The sequence below is a fragment of the Cherax quadricarinatus genome, chromosome 28 (assembly GCF_038502225.1).
Source record: "Cherax quadricarinatus isolate ZL_2023a chromosome 28, ASM3850222v1, whole genome shotgun sequence".
Classification (NCBI taxonomy): domain Eukaryota; kingdom Metazoa; phylum Arthropoda; class Malacostraca; order Decapoda; family Parastacidae; genus Cherax; species Cherax quadricarinatus.
The window spans coordinates 36,860,666-36,886,534 of record NC_091319.1 but is presented as its reverse complement, the minus strand read 5'-3'; the positions used below and the strand labels follow the sequence as shown (position 1 = coordinate 36,886,534).

The following is a 25,869-nucleotide window of genomic DNA, read 5'->3' as shown; positions in this document are numbered from 1 at the left end:
TCCAATTTTTAAAAAAAGGTGACAGATAAGAAGCATTAAACTACAGACCAGTGTCACTGACATGTATAGTATGCAAAGTCATAGAGAATATTGTCAGGAGAACGGTGGTGGAGCGCCTAGAAACGAATGAGCTTATCAATGATAACCAGCACGGTTTCAAAGACAGGGAATCCTGTGTTACAAATCTACTGGTGTTCTATGACATGGTGACAGCAGTAAGACAAGAGAGAGAGGAGTGGGTAGATTGCGTTTTCTTGGACTGTAAGAAGGCGTTTGACACAGCTCCACACAAGAGATTAGTACAAAAGCTAGAGGACCAGGCAAGGATAACAGAGAAAGTACTGCAATGGATCAGGGAATACCTGTCGGAAAGAAAACAGTGAAGTTGGAAGTTGAAGACTCAGATGAATCATAGGGATGTTAGGAAGTATTTCTTCAGTCACAAAGTTGTCAGGAAGTGGAATAGTCTAGGAAGTGATGTAGTGGAGGCAGGATCCATACAAAGCTTTAAGAAGAGGTATGATAAAGCTCATGGAACAGGAAGAGTGATCGAGTAGCGGTTAGTGAAGAGGCGGGACCAGGAGCTGTGGCTCTACCCTTGCAACCACAACTATGTGAGTACAACAGTTTGAGTATAGACACACACACACACACGCGCGCGCGCATTATCACCTCACACACACACGCGCGCGCGCGCGCGCGCATTATCACCTCACACACAGACCGGGCCGCGGGGGCGTTGACCCCCGGAACTCTCTCCAGATAAACTCCAGATAAACACACACACACTAACACCTCTTCGACACCTTATTAAGGAATCGCACATCGTGCACGGCAGACCCATATTAGAGTATGCAGCACCAGTATGGAACCCACACCTAGTCAAGCACGTCAGGAAATTAGAGAAAGCTGAAAGGTTTGTAACAAGACTAGTCCTGGAGCTGAGGGGTTTGTCCTGCGAGCAGAGGTTAATGGAACTCAACCTGACAACACTGGAGAACAGGAGGGAATAGGGGGGTCTTGATAATTAGGTGAGTACACATACACACACACACACACACACACACACACACACACACACACACACACACACACACACACACACACACACACACACACACACACACACACACACACACACACACACTAACTTCCCACACACACTAACACCCTACACTCACATATGCTAACACCCCTCACACGCTAGCACCGCATCCCCCCTATACACACACACACACACACACACGCATGACAGGACGAAGAAGCGAAGGTACCAGGGATGGCTGGGCTGAACAAGAAGCATTGGCAGAAAGGATCAAGAGCACAAGCGAGTTTTGTAACAGTGGTTGAGAAGATATCTACAGGTAGCAAAATGTAAGAGTTACAAGCTCTTGCTGTGGAGACAAGGATGCTGAGACAAGTACAAGTACAAGGTATACAATCTTAGCTACATCGATGACATACTACTATATAGAAAGTTGTTTGTTATTCAAAACTTATCGGGCAAATTAGGTCATAGATTACTAGTGTAAAGAAACACCTACAATGTTTCTACCCTCGCCGGGAATCGAACCCGGACACTCGCAGTGTGAAGCGAGAGCTTTAGCCACCAGGCAACACAGCAAGGACCTGGGTGAAGGAACAACATCATACAATGTAGGATTGAAGGAGGAGAAAGAATACAGATGTCCCATGAGGAAATTATACCAGGCCATCGGGATGTCTTGGAGATAATTAGGGAGACAACCAAAGAGATACTTAAATTACACCCAGAGATATGGAGGGAAACAAAATGGGATAAGGAAAGGGAAAGAAAACTCATTCCTGGGCCCCATGAGGCAGAAGGGAAAACCTATGATGAAGGAAGACAGGGTGAGGTTCAAAAGATTGAGAGCATCATTTCGGTAACAGGAGAGGGCACGACTCAACTGACAAATTTTCAGAGAGTTGGGTGGTACTCGAGGGAAAATAACCACCCAATCAAATTGACATTCGAGTGAGATATGACAGAAAACAAAATCCTGCAGTGGAAACACTGTTATACAGTTCCCATAACTACCAGTGAGTGTACCTTGATCATGACAGAACTCAAAAAGAAAGGGAACAGCTGAGAAAAACAGTAAGAAGGTGCTGGAGGCAGAAAGGAGTGGGGAAGAGTGGACAGGGCAGTTACCAACAGACAGGGAAGCACAGCCTCGAAGGAAACAGCAAACACAATAGCTCACACAACTACCCACAACATCCCCTCAGCTTCTACCTACCCAAACAAGCAAACACAATAACAAGAGCTGAGCCATACTCCACACCCACCATCACCACACACCCCCAGCACTAATACTGCCATACCAACAGACTACCATAGTATCCAGAACAGCCTACCACACCCACAGCCAGCACCAACTCATCCCACCCCCCAGAGCACAGTTCTAGAAAGGAAGTTAAAGGTGTAGTACACCAACACAGATGGAATTATCAATAAGAGTGAGGAGTAGCATGAAAGAATCACTGAATCATCCCTGAACATCATAGCAATCACAGAGATAAGTGATAATAGACATAATCTTCCCATCAGGATATCAGATCCTGATGAAAGACAGGGGAAACAAAGGAGGAGAAGGAGGAGCTGAATTGCTCATCAAAAACCCCAGGAGTTTTGAGATGGGAGGACTAGGAACACATCTTACCAGAGGCCCAAAAGTGATGATAGGAGTGATGTACAACAAACCACCGAACAGAAGGAGGCCAAGACAGGAATACGATGACATGAGAAGAACTGAGTGATGGTGGACACACTAGCCGAAGTTGTCACAAGGGCCCACATGAGCAGGCAAAATTACTTATCATGGGTAATTCAGCTATAATGAGACTGAATGCTGGAGGCAGTACTGGATATCTTCATGTACCAATATGTTATACAACCAGAGAGAGAGAGAGTGGAGACGATGAACCAGCAAGACTGGACCTCGTATTCACCTTGAACAGTTCAGACATAAGGGATATCACACATGAAAGGCCCCTAGGCACCAGCGATCACATGGTCTTGAGTTCTGAATACACAGTAGAGTTAAAAATGGAGAGTGAAGCAGAATGAGAAGGATGGGAGAAGCCAAACTTTCAAAATCGGAACTACACAAGAACACGAGACCACAAAGTGCAGGGAGGCAGTGGAGAAGTTTGTACCAAGGGGTAACAGAAACAACGGGAAGATCAGAGTGAGTCCATTGTTTACCAGGTGTGGAGAGGCCAAAGCCAAGTGTGCTAGAGTATGGAAAAAGTATAGAAGGCAAAGGACTCAGGAAAATAGGGAACTGAACTGAAGAACCAGAAATGAATATACATGTACATGGATGAGGAGAGAAGTCCAGTGCCAATACTTGAATGCCATAGCCAAATCTGACCCAAAATTGCTATACAGGAGGAAAACAACAGTCAAGGACCAGGTAATCAGAGTAATGAAGGAGAGGAGCTTACATGGAATGATCAGGAAGTATGTGAAGAGCTCAGCTCGCAATTCAGGGAGGTATTCAAAGCGGAGACAGTGAGGCTGCCATCAAACCGAGGTGGCAGGGTGCACCAGCAAGTGCTGGACACATTGCTCATGACTGATGAAGTGAAGAAATTGCTAGGAGAAACAAGATACCTCGAAGGCGGTGGACCCAGATAATATCTTCCCTTGGGTCCAGCAAATGTAGTCCAAATTTCTAAGAAAGGAGACAGACAAGCTGCTTTAAATTACAGACCAGTGTCGTTGACATATATAGTATGTAAAGTAATGGAGATGAGTGAGGCGGAACCTAAATGGACTCATACATGACAACCAGCATGGCTTCAGGGCAGGGAAATTCTGCATCATAAGGTAACAGCAGTAAGACAGGAGAGAGAGGGATGCATCTTCTTGGACTGTAAGAAGGCTTTTGACACAGTACCACACAAGAGACAGGCTGAAAAACTAGAGGAGCAGGGAGGAATAGGAGGGAAATTACTGCACCTGACAGGAAGGATACAACGGGTTTCGGTAGGAGACGAGGTGTCAGAGTGTGTGCATATGTCGATTGGGGTTCCACAAGCGTCAGTCCTAGGTCCAGTACTGTTTCTTGTATACGTAAATGACCTGACGGAAGGAATAGATTCAAAAGTGTCCCTGTTCGCAGATGATGTGAAGTTAATGAGGAGAATACAGCCGACGAGGATTAGGTAAGCCTACATGGGGGTCTCGACAGGCTGCGAGCTTGGTCCTACAAAGAATTCTTAGAGTTTAGCCTCAACAAGTGCAAAGTTATGAAGCTTGAGGAAGGACAAAGAAGACGGAATACAGCAAAACTCATTCGATGAAAAAGATATTTGGGTGAGAATCATATCGAACACATTTCCAGAGGCTCACATTAACGAAATAACTACTGCAACATACGGGCGCCTGGTAAACCTGGGAATCGCGTCTCGCCATCTAAGTAAGGAGTCATTCACGACACTGTACACCGTGTACGTCAAGCCCATATTGGAGAATGTAACTCCAGTATGGGATTCGCACCTGGTCAAACATGTCATGAAATTAGAGAAAGTGAAAAGATTTGCAACAAGACTAATCCCGGATTTGAGGGGTTGTCCTACGAGAAGAAATTAAGGGAACTCAACCTGACAACACTGGAAGGCAGGAGGGATAGGGATGACATGATAACGACATATAAAATACTGAGAGGAGCTGATAAGGTGGATAGGGACAGAATGTTCCAGAGACATGACATAGCAACAAGGGGTCACAACTGGAAGTTGAAAACTCAGAGGAGTCACAGGGATGTTAGGAAGTATTTCTTCAGTCAAAGAGTTGTTAGGAAGTGGAACAGTCTGCAGAGTGATGTACCATACATAGAGTTAAGAAGAGGTAGGATAAAGCTCATGGGGCAGGGAGAGAGTGAACCTAGTAGCGACCACTGAAGAGGAGGCTGAGCTAGGAGCAATGATTCGACCCATGCAACCACAATTAGGTGAGTACACATACATACACTCACCTAGAACAATAAGACGGATGGGCAAGGAGACCTTGGGACTGTTGGATACTTGACACTCATACACTCCGGCGTCTCTGAAGGTGACAGACAAGATATCCAGGTACCAGTGGTCACTCTCCGGGAGGTGGACAACCTGCACGACACACCAAGAATTTACACCTGGTATACAAAGAAATAATCATTGACTTCTGTCTATCTGAGAGAACATTAATAACGAAATTATGAAGGTATAACAGCTCTTTCACACCATCAATAGGTATTTGAAAGCCCTGCCACCTTATGAAAATAAAATAAATAGAAAAATAAATTATATCAAATACAAATAAAAGAATTAATAATCAAATGGAGAGGACTAAGAATAATTGCGTTAAAAGACGTAAGTTAAATTAGGTCAAGTTACGTTAACGTAAAAACCCAACACCTTGAAAATAAAAAGAAACGCGAGTGGGGTTCCATATAGACTTGTTGGGAGAAGAACGTCAAGTGGGTTTAAAACTGGCTAGAAGGATCCTTTGTCAAGTACCACCGAGTGCAGCACAAGGACGGCACGTACAGTGGTAACGATGCCCGACTCATCGAGCATTTACTAATTTATGCTACAACCACCATTTACCCATGTATACTACAACCACCATTCACCCATGTATGCTACAACCACCATTCACCCATGTATGCTACAACCACCATTTACCCATGTATACTACAACCACCATTCACCCATGTATGCTACAACCACCATTCACCCATGTATGCTACAACCACCATTCACCCATGTATGCTACAATCACCATTCACCCATTTATGCTACAACCACCATTCACCCATGTATGCTACAACCACCATTCACCCATGTATGCTACAACCACCATTCACCCATGTATGCTACAACCACCATTCACCCATTTATGCTACAACCACCATTCACCCATGTATGCTACAACCACCATTTACCCATGTATACTACAACCACCATTCACCCATGTATGCTACAACCACCATTCACCCATGTATGCTACAACCACCATTTACCCATGTATACTACAACCACCATTCACCCATGTATGCTACAACCACCATTCACCCATGTATGCTACAACCACCATTCACCCATGTATGCTACAATCACCATTCACCCATTTATGCTACAACCACCATTCACCCATGTATGCTACAACCACCATTCACCCATGTATGCTACAACCACCATTCACCCATGTATGCTACAACCACCATTCACCCATTTATGCTACAACCACCATTCACCCATGTATGCTACAACCACCATTCACCCATGTATGCTACAACCACCATTTACCCATGTATACTACAACCACCATTCACCCATGTATGCTACAACCACCATTCACCCATGTATGCTACAACCACCATTCACCCATGTATGCTACAATCACCATTCACCCATGTATGCTACAACCACCATTCACCCATGTATGCTACAACCACCATTTACCCATGTATACTACAACCACCATTCACCCATGTATGCTACAACCACCATTCACCCATGTATGCTACAACCACCATTCACCCATGTATGCTACAATCACCATTCACCCATGTATGCTACAACCACCATTCACCCATGTATGCTACAACCACCATTCACCCATGTATGCTACAACTACCATTCACCCATGTATGCTACAACCACCATTCGCCCATGAATGCTATAACCACCATTCAGCCATGTATTCTACAACCACCATTCACCCATGTATGCTACAACCACCATTCACCCATGTATGCTACAACCACCATTCACCCATGTATGCTACAACCAACATTCGTTCATGTATGCTACAACCACAATTCACCCATGTATGCTACAACTACCATTCACCCTTGAATGCTACAACCACCATTCACCCATGTATGGTACAACCACCATTCACCCATGTATGCTACAACCACCATTCACCCATGTATGGTACAACCACCATTCACCCATGTATGGTACAACCACCATTCACCCATGTATGCTACAACCACCATTCACCCATGTATGCTACAACCACCATTCACCCATGTATGGTACAACCACCATTCACCCATGTATGCTACAACCACCATTCACCCATGTATGCTACAACCACCATTCACCCATGTATGGTACAACCACCATTCACCCATGTATGCTACAACCACCATTCACCCATGTATGCTACAACTACTATTCACCCATGTATGCTACAACTACCATTCACCCATGTATGCTACAACCACCATTCACCCATGTATGCTACAACTACCATTCACCCATGTATGCTACAACCACCATTCACCCATGTATGCTACAACTACCATTCACCCATGTATGCTACAACTACCATTCACCCATGTATGCTACAACCACCATTCACCCATGTATGCTACAACCACCATTCACCCATGTATGCTACAACCACCATTCACCCATGTATGCTACAACTACCATTCACCCATGTATGCTACAACTACCATTCACCCATGTATGCTACAACTACCATTCACCCATGTATGCTACAACCACCATTCACCCATGTATGCTACAACCACCATTCACCCATGTATGCTACAACCAACATTCACCCATGTATGCTACAACCACCATTCACCCATGTATGCTACAACCAACATTCACCCATGTATGCTACAACCAACATTCACCCATGTATGCTACAACCAACATTCACCCATGTATGCTACAACCACCATTCACCCATGTATGCTACAACCACCATTCACCCATGTATGCTACAACCAACATTCGCCCATGTATGCTACAACTACCATTCACCCATGTATGCTACAACCACCATTCACCCATGTATGCTACAACCAACATTCACCCATGTATGCTACAACCAACATTCACCCATGTATGCTACAACCACCATTCACCCATGTATGCTACAACCAACATTCACCCATGTATGCTACAACCACCATTCACCCATGTATGCTACAACCAACATTCACCCATGTATGCTACAACCAACATTCACCCATGTATGCTACAACCAACATTCACCCATGTATGCTACAACCAACATTCACCCATGTATGGTACAACCACCATTCACCCATGTATGCTACAACCAACATTCGTTCATGGGTCCACTATTATCTAACGGACTTTTCCTCACAGTAATGATAACTGAGAAATAAATTAGCCCAAGAGTTACGTTGACGCTGTTAACAGCAATAATGAGGCAGTAATGCAGAAGAAGAATATCATTCTACACCGTATATGTCGTGCAGAATAGGTAAAACTGGTCACTTAGTAGAACCCACAAGAGTGAAACGGAGATTTGCTTAGTGGAAGTGAAATGAAGGAGAGGAATAGATGGGAGACTGAGGGAAAGAGCTGGAGCACGACCCAGCCTCATGGCGTTGCTTGGCCAATGTAGACAGAGAAAAGCTGTTTGTTGTGGTGACTGTGAGGTTGCTACAGCAAGGCGTGTTACGGATTCAAGTGGCAAAGGACCGGCAATGGTCAGCGCTTGTGCGTCATACGCGAGGTTACTGTTTGCTGTCTCTCGAACGCTGTTTTGGATAGACGGAGAGGAATACGGAATTGATGGCTGGAAAAAAAAGGGCGTCTTTCAAGGTCCACTCCTGCAGAGGGCAGGACAGAAAGATTAGTTGGAGATTAGGTATATAGAAGAGGAGGAGCAGAGTTATGGAGGGTTTTGTGGCCATCGTTTCACTTCGTCAGGTTATGTTGTACATGAGTCTTATAGGGTTTCTAGTCGGTCTGTTAACCGGTTACTGAGCTCTTTCCAGAAGACGTTCAGCTCCGGGGTGTCAGTCCTGGAGTACAGAGACTCGCTTGTGGCAGAGTCACTCCTCACCACGTCCAGCACCCAGTGCACTGCACAGTTCTAGATTCGCTGTAATTTCTTAGCAGCTAGTGAAGTAGCAAGAGATGTGTGAAAGTCTTGTATACGTATAATCTGGTCTGTGGATGTAAGCTTTTGAGACTATATAGCCACCCAAGTGTTTCACTAGCTACAGCTCTCTTGGCACTCATGTGTGTAGTCTGTGACAGGATTTGAGGTTATCTCCAAGAACAGCAGCATTTTTTGTTCGCACAATGGGTGTTCTTGTAGTGGTTGTTCTGCGTTCAGCAGATAGTGATGAACGTCCATTTGGAAAGAAATAGGTTATATTTTATTTATTGGCGCTAGTCTTAATACGCCACAGAATTTCCCAGGCACTAATTCCGACGAGCTTGCGTTGTGATCTGAATGATAAGTATCTGCTGGTGTCGTGTGCGGTGATGTCGTCTGCATGTGCTAGTGAAGTGTGTTTGGGTATTCAGGGTCAGTTATGTCAGTTACGTACAGTGTGCAGGACATGAGAGAGCAAAGAACCTTACGGTACTCCCACATGGAGGGTGAAGGAGTCGGAGAGACAGTTTTTGACCTTAATTCTCATTGTACGGCCATCATAGAAACTGCAGAGTAACATTGATGTTCAAAGGAAGGTCAAAAAGTTTACATAGCATGTACATGAAGCCCTCGTGCCAGTGTCGAAAAATTCCCCACATCTTTTGCAGCCAAGACTCTTAAACATCCTTGTGTCTTATTGATATGAATGTAGTTGAGAATGATGTTGAAGGCTGAGTGTCGAACACTGTTGACGGAAGCCAAACTTTCCGCCAGACGTCAGATGGTTTGTTTGAAGCACTTAGTCTTGTGTTTAACACTCTTCTAAGTGTCTTCCAGAGGGTTTCAAGCAGACTGATAAGACTGTAGTTCCTCGGGTCAGTCGGATCTTTGTGATGTTGGGGGATAAAAGTGGAAGTTGCAAATTTAAATAAGGAAGGGAAGTAAACAGAAGCAAACAAGTACAACAAGTGTAAGGAAACAGATATGCTTAATGTTTCCAACCAATGCCGGGGATCGAAGCACGAACACTTATTGTGTGAGCTGAGTGCGATTCCAGCCGAGCCATGGTTTTTGCAGTATGTATGTTTACTAACGGAGTATCTAGGAAATGCCACTGCTAGATAGCCTAGATTCTAACTAGCAAAGAAACTAAACTTGTATCTAATCGTGAAAGCAAGGAAGATTCTCTAGCAAGTAGCTGTTCTGTACATGTAAGCTTCTCTTGTCTCCTGCAGCCACTCCTGACCTCTCGTGTCTATGTCTGTCTCCCTGTCTCACTTGACGGTCGTCCTGGGTATCAAAGTGGAGCAAACACACTCAGCAGTATTATATAACATGTATTTTCTTCACCAGATATAATTTTATAGATATATACAAGCATGTACACATTTGCACACTATGTACAGAGGTTGAATAGTAAGTGTACACGACGGTGACAGATAGCAAAGCAGAAGCCTGAGAGAGTGCACTCTATTCAACCAGCAGGTAGGCAAGTCTGACAATTCTTACCACAAGTGAACCACGTGGCTTCAGCTTTGGCGGGCTTCCCTGTGTTTGGTCAATGAACCAAGAAACTGATTTGAAGATGGGTATCTTATTGATCGTTAAACCCTTAGCACCTGGTTCACTGGTTGGGAGGCAGCCTATATGGGAGTGTGACATACGCCGAATAAATTGTAACATACTTTTTTGCATGCCACAGAGAAGTAGAGAAAGCGGGTAGGAGGCAGTATGGAGGAAGTTGGTACCAGGCTGTGTGGAGGAAGTTGGTACCAGGCTGTGTGGAGGAAGTTGGTACCAGGCTGTGTGGAGGAAGTTGGTACCAGTATGTGTGGAGGAAGTTGGTACCAGGCAGTATGGAGGAAGTTGGTACCAGGCTGTGTGGAGGAAGTTGGTACCAGGCTGTGTGGAGGAAGTTGGTACCAGTATGTGTGGAGGAAGTTGGTACCAGGCAGTGTGGAGGAAGTTGGTACCAGGCAGTGTGGAGGAAGTTGGTACCAGTATGTGTGGAGGAAGTTGGTACCAGGCAGTATGGAGGAAGTTGGTACCAGGCTGTGTGGAGGAAGTTGGTACCAGGCTGTGTGGAGGAAGTTGGTACCAGTATGTGTGGAGGAAGTTGGTACCAGGCAGTATGGAGGAAGTTGGTACCAGGCTGTGTGGAGGAAGTTGGTACCAGGCTGTGTGGAGGAAGTTGGTACCAGTATGTGTGGAGGAAGTTGGTACCAGGCAGTGTGGAGGAAGTTGGTACCAGGCAGTGTGGAGGAAGTTGGTACCAGGCAGTGTGGAGGAAGTTGGTACCAGGCAGTGTGGAGGAAGTTGGTACCAGGCAGTGTGGAGGAAGTTGGTACCAGGCAGTGTGGAGGAAGTTGGTACCAGGCTGTGTGGAGGAAGTTGGTACCAGTATGTGTGGAGGAAGTTGGTACCAGGCTGTGTGGAGGAAGTTGGTACCAGGCAGTGTGGAGGAAGTTGGTACCAGGCAGTGTGGAGGAAGTTGGTACCAGGCAGTGTGGAGGAAGTTGGTACCAGGCTGTGTGGAGGAAGTTGGTACCAGGCAGTGTGGAGGAAGTTGGTACCAGGCAGAGTGGAGGAAGTTGGTACCAGGCAGTATGGAGGAAGTTGGTACCAGGCTGTGTGGAGGAAGTTGGTACCAGGCTGTGTGGAGGAAGTTGGTACCAGGCAGTGTGGAGGAAGTTGGTACCAGGCAGTGTGGAGGAAGTTGGTACCAGGCTGTGTGGAGGAAATTGGTACCAGGCAGTGTGGAGGAAGTTGGTACCAGGCTGTGTGGAGGAAGTTGGTACCAGGCTGTGTGGAGGAAGTTGGTACCAGGCTGTGTGGAGGAAGTTGGTACCAGTATGTGTGGAGGAAGTTGGTACCAGTATGTGTGGAGGAAGTTGGTACCAGGCTGTGTGGAGGAAGTTGGTACCAGGCTGTGTGGAGGAAGTTGGTACCAGTATGTGTGGAGGAAGTTGGTACCAGGATGTGTGGAGGAAATTGGTACCAGGATGTGTGGAGGAAGTTGGTACCAGGATGTGTGGAGGAAGCAGGTACCAAAATGTGTGGAGGAAGTTGGTACCAGGATGTGTGGAGGAAGTTGGTACCAGGATGTGTGGAGGAAGTTGGTACCAGGATGTGTGGAGGAAGCAGGTACCAGGAAGTGTGGAGGAAGTTGGTACCAGTATGTGTGGAGGAAGTTGGTACCAGTATGTGTGGAGGAAGTTGGTACCAGGATGTGTGGAGGAAGCAGGTACCAAAATGTGTGGAGGAAGTTGGTACCAGGCTGTGTGGATGAAGCAGGTACCAGGATGTGTGGAGGAAGTTGGTACCAGGATGTGTGGAGGAAGCAGGTACCAGAATGTGTGGAGGAAGCAGGTACCAGGATGTGTGCAGGAAGTTGGTACCAGTATGTGTGGAGGAAGTTGGTACCAGGATGTGTGGATGAAGCAGGTACCAGGATGTGTGGAGGAAGTTGGTACCAGGGTGTGTGGAGGAAGCAGGTACCAGGATGTGTGGAGGAAGTTGGTACCAGGCTGTGTGGAGGAAGCATGTACTAGGGTGTGTGGAGGAAGCAGGTACCAGGATGTGTGGAAGAGGCAGGTACCAGGCTGTGTAGAAGAAGCATGTGCCAGGCTGTGTGGAGGAAGCAGGTCCCAGGATGTGTGGAGGAGGCAGGTACAAGGCTGTGTTGAGGAAGCAGGTACCAGGTTGTGTGTAGGAAGCAGGTACCAGGCTGTGTGGAGGAAGCAGGTACCAGGATGTGTGGAGGAAGCAGGTACCAGGATGTGTGGAGGAGGCAGGTACCAGGCTGTGTGAAGGAAGCATGTACCAGGGTGTGTGGAGGAAGCAGGTACCAGGATGTGTGGAGGAAGTTGGTACCAGGATGTGTGGAGGAAGCAGGTACCAGGATGTGTGGAGGAAGTTGGCACCAGTATGTGTGGAGGAAGTTGGTACCAGTATGTGTGAAGGAAGCAGGTACCAGGATGTGAGGAGGAAGTTGGTATCAGGATGTGTGGAGGAAGCAGGAACCAGGATGTGTGGAGGAGGCAGGTTCCAGGCTGTGTAGAGGAAGCAGGTGCCAGGCTGTGTGGAGGAAGCAGGTACCAGGATGTGTGGAGGAGGCAGGTACCAGGTTGTGTGTAGGAAGCAGGTACCAGGCTGTGTGGAGGAAGCAGGTACCAGGATGTGTGGAGGAAGCAGGTACCAGGATTTGTGGAGGAAGCAGGTACCAGGCAGTGTGGAGGAAGCAGGTACCAGGATGTGTGGAGGAAGCAGGTACCAGGATGTGTGGAGGAGGCAGGTACCAGGATGTGTGGAGGAAGCAGGTACCAGGGTGTGTGGAGGAGGCAGGAACCAGGATGTGTGGAGGAAGCAGGTACCAGGATGTGTGGAGGAGGCAGGTACCACGATGTGTGGAGGAAGCAGGTACCACGATGTGTGGAGGAAGCAGATACCAGGCTGTGTTGAGGAAGCAGGCACCAGGCTGTGTGGAGGAGGCGGGTACCAGGCTGTGTGAAGGAGGCAGGTACCAGGCTGTGTGGAGGAAATCGGGTACCAGGCTGTATGAAGGAGGCAGGTACCAGGCTGTATGAAGGAGGCAGGTACCAAGCTGTGTGGAGGAGGCTGGTACCCGGCTCTGTGGAGAAGGCAGGTACCAGGCTGTGTGGAGAAGGCGGGTACCAGACTGTGTGAAGGAGGCGGGTACCAGGCTGTGTGAAAGAGGCGGGTACCAGGCAGTGTGGAGGAGGCGGGTACCAGGCTGTGTGGAGGAGGCGGGTACCAGGCTGTGTGGAGGAGGCGGATACCAGGCTGTGTGGAGGAGGCGGGTACCAGGCTGTGTGGAGGAGGCGGGTACCAGGCTGTGTGGAGGAGGCAGGTACAAGGCTGTGTGGAGAAGGCGGGTACCAGACTGTGTGAAGGAGGCGGGTACCAGGCTGTGTGGAGGAGGCGGGTACCAGGCTGTGTGGAGGAGGCGGGTACCAGGCTGTGTGGAGGAGGCGGGTACCAGGCTGTGTGGAGGAGGCAGGTACCAGGCTGTGTGGAGAAGGCGGGTACCAGACTGTGTGAAGGAGGCGGGTACCAGGCTGTGTGAAAGAGGCGGGTACCAGGCTGTGTGGAGGAGGCGGGTACCAGGCTGTGTGGAGGAGGCGGGTACCAGGCTGTGTGGAGGAGGCGGATACCAGGCTGTGTGGAGGAGGCGGGTACCAGGCTGTGTGGAGGAGGCTGGTACCAGGCTGTGTTCAGGTGGCGGGTATCAAGCAGTCTGGAGGAAGTAGGTAGCAGGAATTTTGATGTGGGTAACAGGCAGTGTGGAAGCAGCGGGTAGCAGGCAGTGTGGAAGCAGCGGGTAGCAGGCAGTTTGGAGAGGTAGAAGGAGCTTCTGAGTGGGTAGCAATCATTGTGGATGAAGCGGGTAGCAAGCTGTTTGGAGGAAGTGGGTTGTAATGTGAAGGAGGCGGGTAGCAGGTAGTGTGAAGGATGTGGGTAGCAGGTATTGTGGAGGAAGCAGGTAGCAGGCAGTGTGGTGGAAGAAGGTGTGAGGCAGTGTGGAGCGGGTAGTAAACAGACTGCAGGAGGCGGGTAGCAGGCAGTGTGGAGGAAGTAGGTAGCAGACAGTATTAAGGAAGCGGGTAGAAGGCGGTGTGAATCTGCTAGCACGCAGCGTGGAGGAAGTGGGTAGCAGGCAGAATGGAGGAAGCAGGAGCATGCAGAGTGAATGAAGTGGGTAGCAGGCAGTTTGGAAGAAGCGGGTAGCAGGCAGTGTGGAGGAAGCAGACAGCAGATAGTGTAAAGGAAGCAGGTAGCAGTTAGTTTGTAGGAAGCGGGTAGCAGGCAGTGTGGAGGAAGCAGGTAACAACAACAACTGCACACTCTAGAGCAGCATGGGTTCAGAGCAGCATGGGTTCAGAGCAGCATGGGTTCAGAGCAGCATGGGTTTAGAGCAGCATGGGCTCAGATCAGCATGGGTTCAGAGCAGCATGGGTTCAGAGCAGCATGGGTTAAGAGCAGCATGGGCTCAGATCAGCATGGGTTCAGAGCAGCATGGGTTCAGAGCAGCATGGGTTCAGAGCAGCATGGGTTCAGAGCAGCATGGGTTCAGAGCAGCATGGGTTCAGAGCAGCATGGGTTCAGAGTAGCATGGGCTAAGAGCAGCATGGGTTCAGAGCAGCATGGGTTCAGAGCAGCATGGGTTCAGAGCAGCATGGGTTCAGAGCAGCATGGGTTCAGAGCAGCATGGGTTCAGAGCAGCATGGGTTCAGAGCAGCATGGCTTCAGAGCAGCATGGGTTCAGAGCAGCATGGGTTCAGAGCAGCATGAGTTCAGAGCAGCATGGGTTCAGAGCAGCATGGGTTCAGAGCAGCATGGGTTCAGAGCAGCATGGGTTCAGAACAGCATGGGTTCAGAGCAGCACGGGTTCAGAGCAGCACGGGTTCAGAGCAGCACGGGTTCAGAGCAGCATGAGTTCAGAGCAGCATGGGTTCAGAGCAGCATGGGCTCAGAGCAGCATGGGTTCAGAGCAGCATGGGTTAAGAGCAGCATGGGTTCAGAGCACCATAGGTTCAGAGCAGCACGGGTTCAGAGCAGCACGGGCTCAGAGCAGCATGGGTTCAGAGCAGCATAGGTTCAGAGCAGCATGGGTTCAGAGCAGCATGGGTTCAGAGCAGCTTGGGTTCAGAGCAGCATGGGTTCAGAGCAGCATGGGTTCAGAGCAGCATGGGTTCAGAGCAGCATGGGTTCAGAGCAGCATGGGTTCAGAGCAGCATGGATTCAGAGCAGCACGGGTTCAGAGCAGCACGGGTTCAGAGCAGCACGGGTTCAGAACAGCATGGGTTCAGAGCAGCACGGGTTCAGAGCAGCACGGGTTCAGAGCAGCACGGGTTCAGAGCAGCATGAGTTCAGAACAGCATGGGTTCAGAGCAGCATGGGCTCAGAGCAGCATGGGTTCAGAGTAGCATGGGCTAAGAGCAGCATGGGTTCAGAGCAGCATGGGTTCAGAGCAGCATGGGTTCAGAGCAGCATGGGTTCAGAGCAGCATGGGTTCAGAGCAGCATGGGTTCAGAGCAGCATGGGTTCAGAGCAGCATGGCTTCAGAGCAGCATGGGTTCAGAGCAGCATGGGTTCAGAGCAGCATGAGTTCAGAGCAGCATGGGTTCAGAGCAGCATGGGTTCAGAGCAGCATGGGTTCAGAGCAGCATGGGTTCAGAACAGCATGGGTTCAGAGCAGCACGGGTTCAGAGCAGCACGGGTTCAGAGCAGCACGGGTTCAGAGCAGCATGAGTTCAGAGCAGCATGGGTTCAGAGCAGCATGGGCTCAGAGCAGCATGGGTTCAGAGCAGCATGGGTTAAGAGCAGCATGGGTTCAGAGCACCATAGGTTCAGAGCAGCACGGGTTCAGAGCAGCACGGGCTCAGAGCAGCATGGGTTCAGAGCAGCATAGGTTCAGAGCAGCATGGGTTCAGACCAGCATGGGTTCAGAGCAGCTTGGGTTCAGAGCAGCATGGGTTCAGAGCAGCATGGGTTCAGAGCAGCATGGGTTCAGAGCAGCATGGGTTCAGAGCAGCATGGGTTCAGAGCAGCATGGATTCAGAGCAGCACGGGTTCAGAGCAGCACGGGTTCAGAGCAGCACGGGTTCAGAACAGCATGGGTTCAGAGCAGCACGGGTTCAGAGCAGCACGGGTTCAGAGCAGCACGGGTTCAGAGCAGCATGAGTTCAGAACAGCATGGGTTCAGAGCAGCATGGGCTCAGAGCAGCATGGGTTCAGAGCAGCATGGGTTAAGAGCAGCATGGGTTCAGAGCACCATAGGTTCAGAGCAGCACGGGTTCAGAGCAGCACGGGCTCAGAGGAGCATGGGTTCAGAGCAGCATGGGTTCAGAGCAGCTTGAGTTCAGAGCAGCATGGGTTCAGAGCACCATAGGTTCAGAGCAGCACGGGTTCAGAGCAGCATGGGTTCAGAGCAGCATGGGTTCAGAGCACCATGGGTTCAGAGCAGCATGGGTTAAGAGCAGCATGGGTTCAGAGCAGCATGGGTTCAGAGCAGCATGGGTTCAGAGCAGCATGGGTTCAGAGCAGCATGGGTTAAGAGCAGCATGGGTTCAGAGCAGCATGGGTTCAGAGCAGCATGGGTTCAGAGCAGCATGGGTTCAGAGCAGCATGGGTTCAGAGCAGCATGGGTTCAGAGCACCATAGGTTCAGAGCAGGACGGGTTAAGAGCAGCATGGGTTCAGAGCAGCATGGGTTCAGAGCACCATAGGTTCAGAGCAGCACGGGTTCAGAGTAGCATGGGTTCAGAGCAGCATGGGTTCAGAGCAGCATGGGTTCAGAGCAGCATGGGTTCAGAGCAGCATGGGTTCAGAGCAGCATGGGTTCAGAGCAGCATGGGTTCAGAGCAGCATGGGTTCAGAGCAGCATGGGTTCAGAGCAGCACGGGTTCAGAGCAGCATGAGTTCAGAGCAGCATGAGTTCAGAGCAGCATGGGTTCAGAGCAGCATGAGTTCAGAGCAGCATGAGTTCAGAGCAGCATGAGTTCAGAGCAGCATGAGTTCAGAGCAGCATGGGTTCAGAGCAGCATGAGTTCAGAGCAGCATGGGTTCAGAGCAGCATGAGTTCAGAGCAGCATGAGTTCAGAGCAGCATGGGTTCAGAGCAGCATGAGTTCAGAGCAGCATGGGTTCAGAGCAGCATGAGTTCAGAGCAGCATGGGTTCAGAGCAGCATGAGTTCAGAGCAGCATGGGTTCAAAGCAGCATGAGTTCAGAGCAGCATGGGTTCAGAGCAGCATGAGTTCAGAGCAGCATGGGTTCAGAGCAGCATGGGTTCAGAGCAGCATGGGTTCAGAGCAGCATGAGTTCAGAGCAGCATGGGTTCAGAGCAGCATGAGTTCAGAGCAGCATGGGTTCAGAGCAGCATGAGTTCAGAGCAGCATGGGTTCAGAGCAGCATGGGTTCAGAGCAGCATGGGTTCAGAGCAGCATGAGTTCAGAGCAGCATGGGTTCAGAGCAGCATGAGTTCAGAGCAGCATGGGTTCAGAGCAGCATGAGTTCAGAGCAGCATGGGTTCAGAGCAGCATGAGTTCAGAGCAGCATGGGTTCAGAGCAGCATGAGTTCAGAGCAGCATGGGTTCAGAGCAGCATGGGTTCAGAGCAGCATGGGTTCAGAGCAGCACGGGTTCAGAGCAGCATGAGTTCAGAGCAGCATGGGTTCAGAGCAGCATGGGTTCAGAGCAGCATGGGTTCAGAGCAGCATGGGTTCAGAGCAGCATGGGTTCAGAGCAGCACGGGTTCAGAGCAGCACGGGTTCAGAGCAGCATGGGTTCAGAGCAGCATGGGTTCAGAGCAGCACGGGTTCAGAGCAGCATGAGTTCAGAGCAGCATGGGTTCAGAGCAGCATGGGTTCAGAGCAGCATGGGTTAAGAGCAGCATGGGTTCAGAGCAGCATGGGTTCAGAGCAGCATGGGTTCAGAGCAGCACGGGTTCAGAGCAGCACGGGTTCAGAGCAGCATGGGTTCAGAGCAGCATGGGTTCAGAGCAGCATGGGTTCAGAGCAGCATGAGTTCAGAGCAGCATGGGTTCAGAGCAGCATGAGTTCAGAGCAGCATGGGTTCAGAGCAGCATGAGTTCAGAGCAGCATGGGTTCAGAGCAGCATGAGTTCAGAGCAGCATGGGTTCAGAGCAGCATGAGTTCAGAGCAGCATGGGTTCAGAGCAGCATGGGTTCAGAGCAGCATGGGTTCAGAGCAGCACGGGTTCAGAGCAGCATGAGTTCAGAGCAGCATGGGTTCAGAGCAGCATGGGTTCAGAGCAGCATGGGTTCAGAGCAGCATGGGTTCAGAGCAGCATGGGTTCAGAGCAGCACGGGTTCAGAGCAGCACGGGTTCAGAGCAGCATGGGTTCAGAGCAGCATGGGTTCAGAGCAGCACGGGTTCAGAGCAGCATGAGTTCAGAGCAGCATGGGTTCAGAGCAGCATGAGTTCAGAGCAGCATGAGTTCAGAGCAGCATGGGTTCAGAGCAGCATGGGTTCAGAGCAGCATGGGTTCAGAGCAGCATGGGTTCAGAGCAGCATGGGTTCAGAGCAGCATGGGTTCAGAGCAGCATGGGTTCAGAGCAGCATGGGTTCAGAGCAGCATGGGTTCAGAGTAGCATGGGTTCAGAGCAGCATGGGTTCAGAGCAGCATGGGTTCAGAGCAGCATGGGTTCAGAGCAGCATGGGTTCAGAGCAGCATGGGTTAAGAGCAGCATGGGTTCAGAGCAGCATGGGTTCAGAGCAGCATGGGTTCAGAGCAGGTCGGTCCTTCCTACTGAACTACTCTGATATTACCACATAAGCACTGGAAGACAGACATAATGCAGACGTAATATAAACAGGTTTTGCGAAAGTCTTTGGAAAATGAGATCATGTTGTAATACCACACATATGAATGTTAAAGGTATAACTGGCAGTGGGGGCAGATGGATCTTCAACTTTCTAACCAATCGAACACAAAGAAAATTGATAAACAGAGTTAAAAGGGAAGCTGGCATAGTGAAGAGCTCTGTTCCACATGGCACAGTACTCGCTCCCATCCTGTTCTTCACCCTCATATATAGACAGAGATGTAAACCATAGCACGATACTAGGATCTGCATGAGACTGTCATCTACTGAGGACACAGTAATTTTCCGAGGAGATATATACCAAGTTTTCCAATGAGCAACGGAGAACACTAAGATGTTCAATGAAGATAGATTCAAACTTCTCCGTTATGGAAAACTGGAGGAAATAATAGCTAGAACTGAGTCTACTACAAACTAATCACACAATAGTGCGGAAGAGTAATGTGAAGGGCCTGGGAGTGGTAATGTTTGAGGATCTCACCTTCAAGTATCACAACAACGCCATTATCACATCTGCTAGGAAAATGATAGGATGGATAACGAGAACGTTCAAAAGAAGAGATGCCAAGCCAATGATGATCCTTTTTTAATTACTTGTTCTCTCTAGGCTGGAATGCTGCTGTACATTAACATCTCCATTCAAGGGAGATGAAATTGCAGATCTAGAGAATGTACAGAGAACCTTTACTGCACGTATCAGTTCCGTCAAACACCTTAACTACTGGAAACGCCTGGAAGCACTTGATTTGACTTGTACTCGCTGGAACGCAGGCGACAGAGAAAATCCTAGAGGGAATGGTCCCTAATCTGCACACAGAAATCACTCCCAACGAAAGTAAAAGACTTGGCAGGCGGTGCATACATTAAGAGATAACACAGTAAGTGTATGGGGCCCAAGACTTTTCAACAGCCTCCCAACAGGCACAAGGGGAGTTACCAATAGTCCCTGGTTGTATTCAAGAGGGATCTGGACAGATACCTAAAGTCAGTGCCGGATCAGCCGGGATGTGATTCGTACGTCGGACTGCGTGTGGCCAGCAGTAACAGCCTGGTTTATCAGGCCCTGATCCACCGAGAGACATGGTCATGGAAAGGGCCGCCGGGATGTTGATCCCCAGAATACCTTCCAGGTAGACTCCAGGTAGCAGGTAGTGTGGAGGAAGCTGTTAGCTTGTAGTGTGGAGATCGGTGAGAAACTGATTCCTTGACCTCAGACAATGTTTGGTTGATGTTACTAATCTACGTCATGAAGTCTCAAGTAGAAAGATATTTGTCCAGACTGCTCCACAAGGATGTTGTCCTGGAGTCCCTTGCTATGATGGGAAACATTGTTGTCCTGGAGTCCCTTGCTATGATGGGAAACATTGTTGTCCTGGAGTCCCTTGCTATGATGGGAAACATTTTTGTCCTGGAGTCCCTTGCTATGATGGGAAACATTGTTGTCCTGGAGTCCCTTGCTATGATGGGAAACATTGTTGTCCTGGAGTCCCTTGCTATGATGGGAAATATTGTTGTCCTGGAGTCCCTTGCTATGATGGGAAACATTGTTGTCCTGGAGTCCCTTGCTATGATGGGAAATATTGTTGTCCTGGAGTCCCTTGCTATGATGGGAAACATTGTTGTCCTGGAGTCCCTTGCTATGATGGGAAACATTTTTGTCCTGGAGTCCCTTGCTATGATGGGAAACATTGTTGTCCTGGAGTCCCTTGCTTTGATGGGAAAGGTTGTTGTCCTGGAGTCCCTTGCTATGATGGGAAACATTGTTGTCCTGGAGTCCCTTGCTATGATAAGAAAGGTTGTTGTCCTGGAGTCCCTTGCTATGATGGGAAACATTGTTGTCCTGGAGTCCCTTGCTATGATGGGAAACATTGTTGTCCTGGAGTTCCTTGCTATGGTGGGAAACATTGTTGTCGTGGAGTCCCTTGCTATGATGGGAAACATTGTTGTCCTGGAGTCCATTGCTATGATGGGAAATATTGTTGTCCTGGAGTCCCTTGCTATGATGGGAAACATTGTTGTCCTGGAGTCCCTTGCTATGATGGGAAACATTGTTGTCCTGGAGTCCATTGCTATGATGGGAAACATTGTTGTCCTGGAGTCCCTTGCTATAATGGGAAACATTGTTGTCCTGGAGTCCCTTGCTATGATGGGAAACATTGTTGTCCTGGAGTCCCTTGCTATGATGGGAAACATTGTTGTCCTGGAGTCCCTTGCTATGATGGGAAATATTGTTGTCCTGGAGTCCCTTGCTATGATGGGAAACATTGTTGTCCTGGATTCCCTTGCTATGATGGGAAACATTGTTGTCCTGGAGTCCCTTGCTATGATAAGAAAGGTTGTTGTCCTGGAGTCCCTTGCTATGATGGGAAAGGTTGTTGTCCGGGAGTCCCTTGCTATGATGGGAAACATTGTTGTCCTGGAGTCCCTTGCTATGATGGGAAACATTGTTGTCCTGGAGTCCCTTGCTATGATGGGAAATGTTGTTGTCCTGGAGTCCCTTGCTATGATGGGAAATATTGTTGTTGTCCTGGAGTCCCTTGCTATGATGGGAAACATTGTTGTCCTGGAGTCCCTTGCTATGATGGAAAACATTGTTGTCCTGGAGTCCCTTGCTATGATGGGAAACATTGTTGTCCTGGAGTCACTTGCTATGATGGGAAAGGTTTTTGTCCTGGAGTCCCTTGCTATGATGGGAAACATTGTTGTCCTGGAGTCCCTTGCTATGATGGGAAACATTGTTGTCCTGGAGTCCCTTGCTATGGTGGGAAACATTGTTGTCCTGGAGTCCCTTGCTATAATGGGAAAGGTTGTTGTCCTGGAGTCCCTTGCTATGATGGGAAACATTGTTGTCCTGGAGTCCCTTGCTATGATTGGAAACATTGTTGTCCTGGAGTCCCTTGCTATGATGGGAAACATTGTTGTCCTGGAGTCCCTTGCTATAATGGGAAAGGTTGTTGTCCTGGAGTCCCTTGCTATGATGGGAAACATTGTTGTCCTGGAGTCCCTTGCTATGATGGGAAACATTGTTGTCGTGGAGTCCCTTGCTATGATGGGAAACATTGTTGTCCTGGAGTCCCTTGCTATGATAAGAAAGGTTGTTGTCCTGGAGTCCCTTGCTATGATGGGAAACATTGTTGTCCTGGAGTCCCTTGCTATGATGGGAAAGTTTGTTGTCCTGGAGTCCCTTGCTATGATGGGAAACATTGTTGTCCTGGAGTCCCTTGCTATGATGGGAAACATTGTTGTCCTGGAGTCCCTTGCTATGATGGGAAACATTGTTGTCCTGGAGTCCCTTGCTATGATGGGAAACATTGGTGTCCTGGAGTCCCTTGCTATGATGGGAAACATTGTTGTCCTGGAATCCCTTGCTATGATGGGAAACATTGTTGTCCTGGAGTCCCTTGCTATGATGGGAAACATTGTTGTCCTGGAGTCCCTTGCTATGATGGGAAATGTTGTTGTCCTGGAGTCCCTTGCTAAGATGTGAAACATTGTTGACCTGGAGTCCCTTGCTATGATGGGAAAGGTTGTTGTCCTGGAGTCCCTTGCTATGATGGGAAACATTGTTGTCCTGGAGTCCCTTGCTATGATGGGAAACATTGTTGTCCTGGAGTCCCTTGCTATGATGGGAAAGGTTGTTGTCCTGGAGTCCCTTGCTATGATGGGAAAGGTTGTTGTCCTGGAGTCCCTTGCTATGATGGGAAACATTGTTGTCCTGGAGTCCCTTGCTATGATGGGAAAGGTTGTTGTCCGGGAGTCCCTTGCTATGATGGGAAACATTGCTGTCCTGGAGTCCCTTGCTATGATGTGAAACATTGTTGTCCTGGAGTCCCTTGCTATGATGGGAAACATTGTTGTCCTTGAGTCCCTTGCTATGATGGGAAACATTGTTGTCCTGGAGTCCCTTGCTATGATGGGAAACATTGTTGTCCTGGAGTCCCTTGCTATGATGGGAAACATTGTTGTCCTGGAGTCCCTTGCTATGATGGGAAAGGTTGTTGTCCGGGAGTCCCTTGCTATGATGGGAAACATTGTTGTCCTGGAGTCCCTTGCTATGATGTGAAACATTGTTGTCCTGGAGTCCCTTGCTATGATGGGAAAGGTTGTTGTCCTGGAGTCCCTTGCTATGGTGGGAAACATTGTTGTCCTGGAGTCCCTTGCTATGATGGGAAACATTGTTGTCCTGGAGTCCCTTGCTATGGTGGGAAACATTGTTGTCCTGGAGTCCCTTGCTATGATGGGAAACATTGTTGTCCTGGAGTCCCTTGCTATGATGGGAAACATTGTTGTCCTGGAGTCACTTGCTATGATGGGAAAGGTTGTTGTCCTGGAGTCCCTTGCTATGATGGGAAACATTGTTGTCCTGCAGTCCCTTGCTATGATGGGAAACATTGTTGTCCTGGAGTCCCTTGCTATGATGGGAAACATTGTTGTCCTGCAGTCCCTTGCTATGATGGGAAACATTGTTGTCCTGGAGTCCCTTGCTATGATGGGAAACATTGTTGTCCTGCAGTCCCTTGCTATGATGGGAAACATTGTTGTCCTGGAGTCCCTTGCTATGATGGGAAACACTGTTGTCCTGGAGTCCCTTGCTATGATGGGAAACATTGTTGTCCTGCAATCCCTTGCTATGATGGGAAAGGTTGTTGTCCTGGAGTCCCTTGCTATGATGGGAAACATTGTTGTCCTGGAGTCCCTTGCTATGATGGGAAACACTGTTGTCCTGGAGTCCCTTGCTATGATGGGAAACATTGTTGTCATGGAGTCCCTTGCTATGATGGGAAACATTGTTGTCCTGGAGTCCCTTGCTATGATGGGAAACATTGTTGTCATGGAGTCCCTTGCTATGATGGGAAACATTGTTGTCATGGAGTCCCTTGCTATGATGGGAAACATTGTTGTCCTGGAGTCCCTTGCTATGATGGGAAACATTGTTGTCCTGGAGTCCCTTGCTATGATGGGAAACATTGTTGTCATGGAGTCCCTTGCTATGATGGGAAACATTGTTGTCCTGGAGTCCCTTGCTATGATGGGAAACATTGTTGTCATGGAGTCCCTTGCTATGATGGGAAAGGTTGTTGTCCTGGAGTCCCTTGCTATGATGGGAAACATTGTTGTCCTGGAGTCCCTTGCTATGATGGGAAAGGTTGTTGTCCTGGAGTCCCTTGCTATGATGGGAAACATTGTTGTCCTGGAGTCCCTTGCTATGATGGGAAACATTGTTGTCCTGGAGTCCCTTGCTATGATGGGAAACATTGTTGTCCTGGAGTCCCTTGCTATGATGGGAAACATTGTTGTCCTGGAGTCCCTTGCTATGATGGGAAACATTGTTGTCCTGGAGTCCCTTGCTATGGTGGGAAACATTGTTGTCCTGGAGTCCCTTGCTATGGTGGGAAACAATGTTGTCCTGGAGTTCCTTGCTATGATGGGAAACATTGTTGTCCTGGAGTCCCTTGCTATGGTGGGAAACAATGTTGTCCTGGAGTTCCTTGCTATGATGGGAAACATTGTTCTCCTGGAGTCCCTTGCTATAAAGGGAAACATTGTTGTCCTGGAGTTCCTTGCTATGATGGGAAACATTGTTGTCCTGGAGTCCCTTGCTATGATGGGAAACATTGTTGTCCTGGAGTTCCTTGCTATGATGGGAAACATTGTTGTCCTGGAGTCCCTTGCTATGATGGGAAACATTGTTGTCCTGGAGTCCCTTGCTATGATGGGAAACATTGTTGTCCTGGAGTCCCTTGCTATGGTGGGAAACACTGTTGTCCTGGAGTCCCTTGCTATGATGGGAAACATTGTTGTCCTGGAGTCCCTTGCTATGATGGGAAACATTGTTGTCCTGGAGTCCCTTGCTATGACGGGAAACATTGTTGTCCTGGAGTCCCTTGCTATGGTGGGAAACATTGTTGTCCTGGAGTCCCTTGCTATGATGGGAAACATTGTTGTCCTGGAGTCCCTTGCTATGATGGGAAACAATGTTGTCCTGGAGTCCCTTGCTATGATGGGAAACATTGTTGTCCTGGAGTCCCTTGCTATGACGGGAAACATTGTTGTCCTGGAGTCCCTTGCTATGGTGGGAAACATTGTTGTCCTGGAGTCCCTTGCTATGATGGGAAACATTGTTGTCCTGGAGTCCCTTGCTATGATGGGAAAGGTTTTTGTCCTGGAGTCCCTTGCTATGGTGGGAAACATTGTTGACCTGGAGTCCCTTGCTATGATGGGAAACATTGTTGTCCTGGAGTCCCTTGCTATGATGGGAAACATTGTTGTCATGGAGTCCCTTGCTATGGTGGGAAACATTGTTGACCTGGAGTCCCTTGCTATGATGGGAAACATTGTTGTCCTGGAGTCCCTTGCTATGATGGGAAACATTGTTGTCCTGGAGTCCCTTGCTATGGTGGGAAACATTGTTGACCTGGAGTCCCTTGCTATGATGGGAAACATTGTTGTCCTGGAGTCCCTTGCTATGATGGGAAAGGTTGTTGTCCTGGAGTCCATTGCTATGATGGGAAACATTGTTGTCGTGGAGTCCCTTGCTATGATGGGAAACATTGTTGTCCTGGAGTCCCTTGCTATGATGGGAAAGGTTGTTGTCCTGGAGTCCC

General features: G+C 48.8%; 1 protein-coding gene across 2 annotated transcripts in view; it reads right to left on the bottom strand.

The window, feature by feature from the left end:
* The window catches only part of LOC128693193 (irregular chiasm C-roughest protein-like), a 248,479-nt gene that overhangs the window by 80,496 nt on the left and 142,114 nt on the right, over positions 1-25,869 (bottom strand). For both annotated transcript variants that reach the window (XM_053782672.2, XM_053782673.2), the window contains exon 4: positions 5,007-5,139. In XM_053782672.2, coding sequence (XP_053638647.2) covers positions 5,007-5,139 — 133 coding nt within the window. The remainder of the gene's footprint in view (positions 1-5,006; positions 5,140-25,869) is intronic.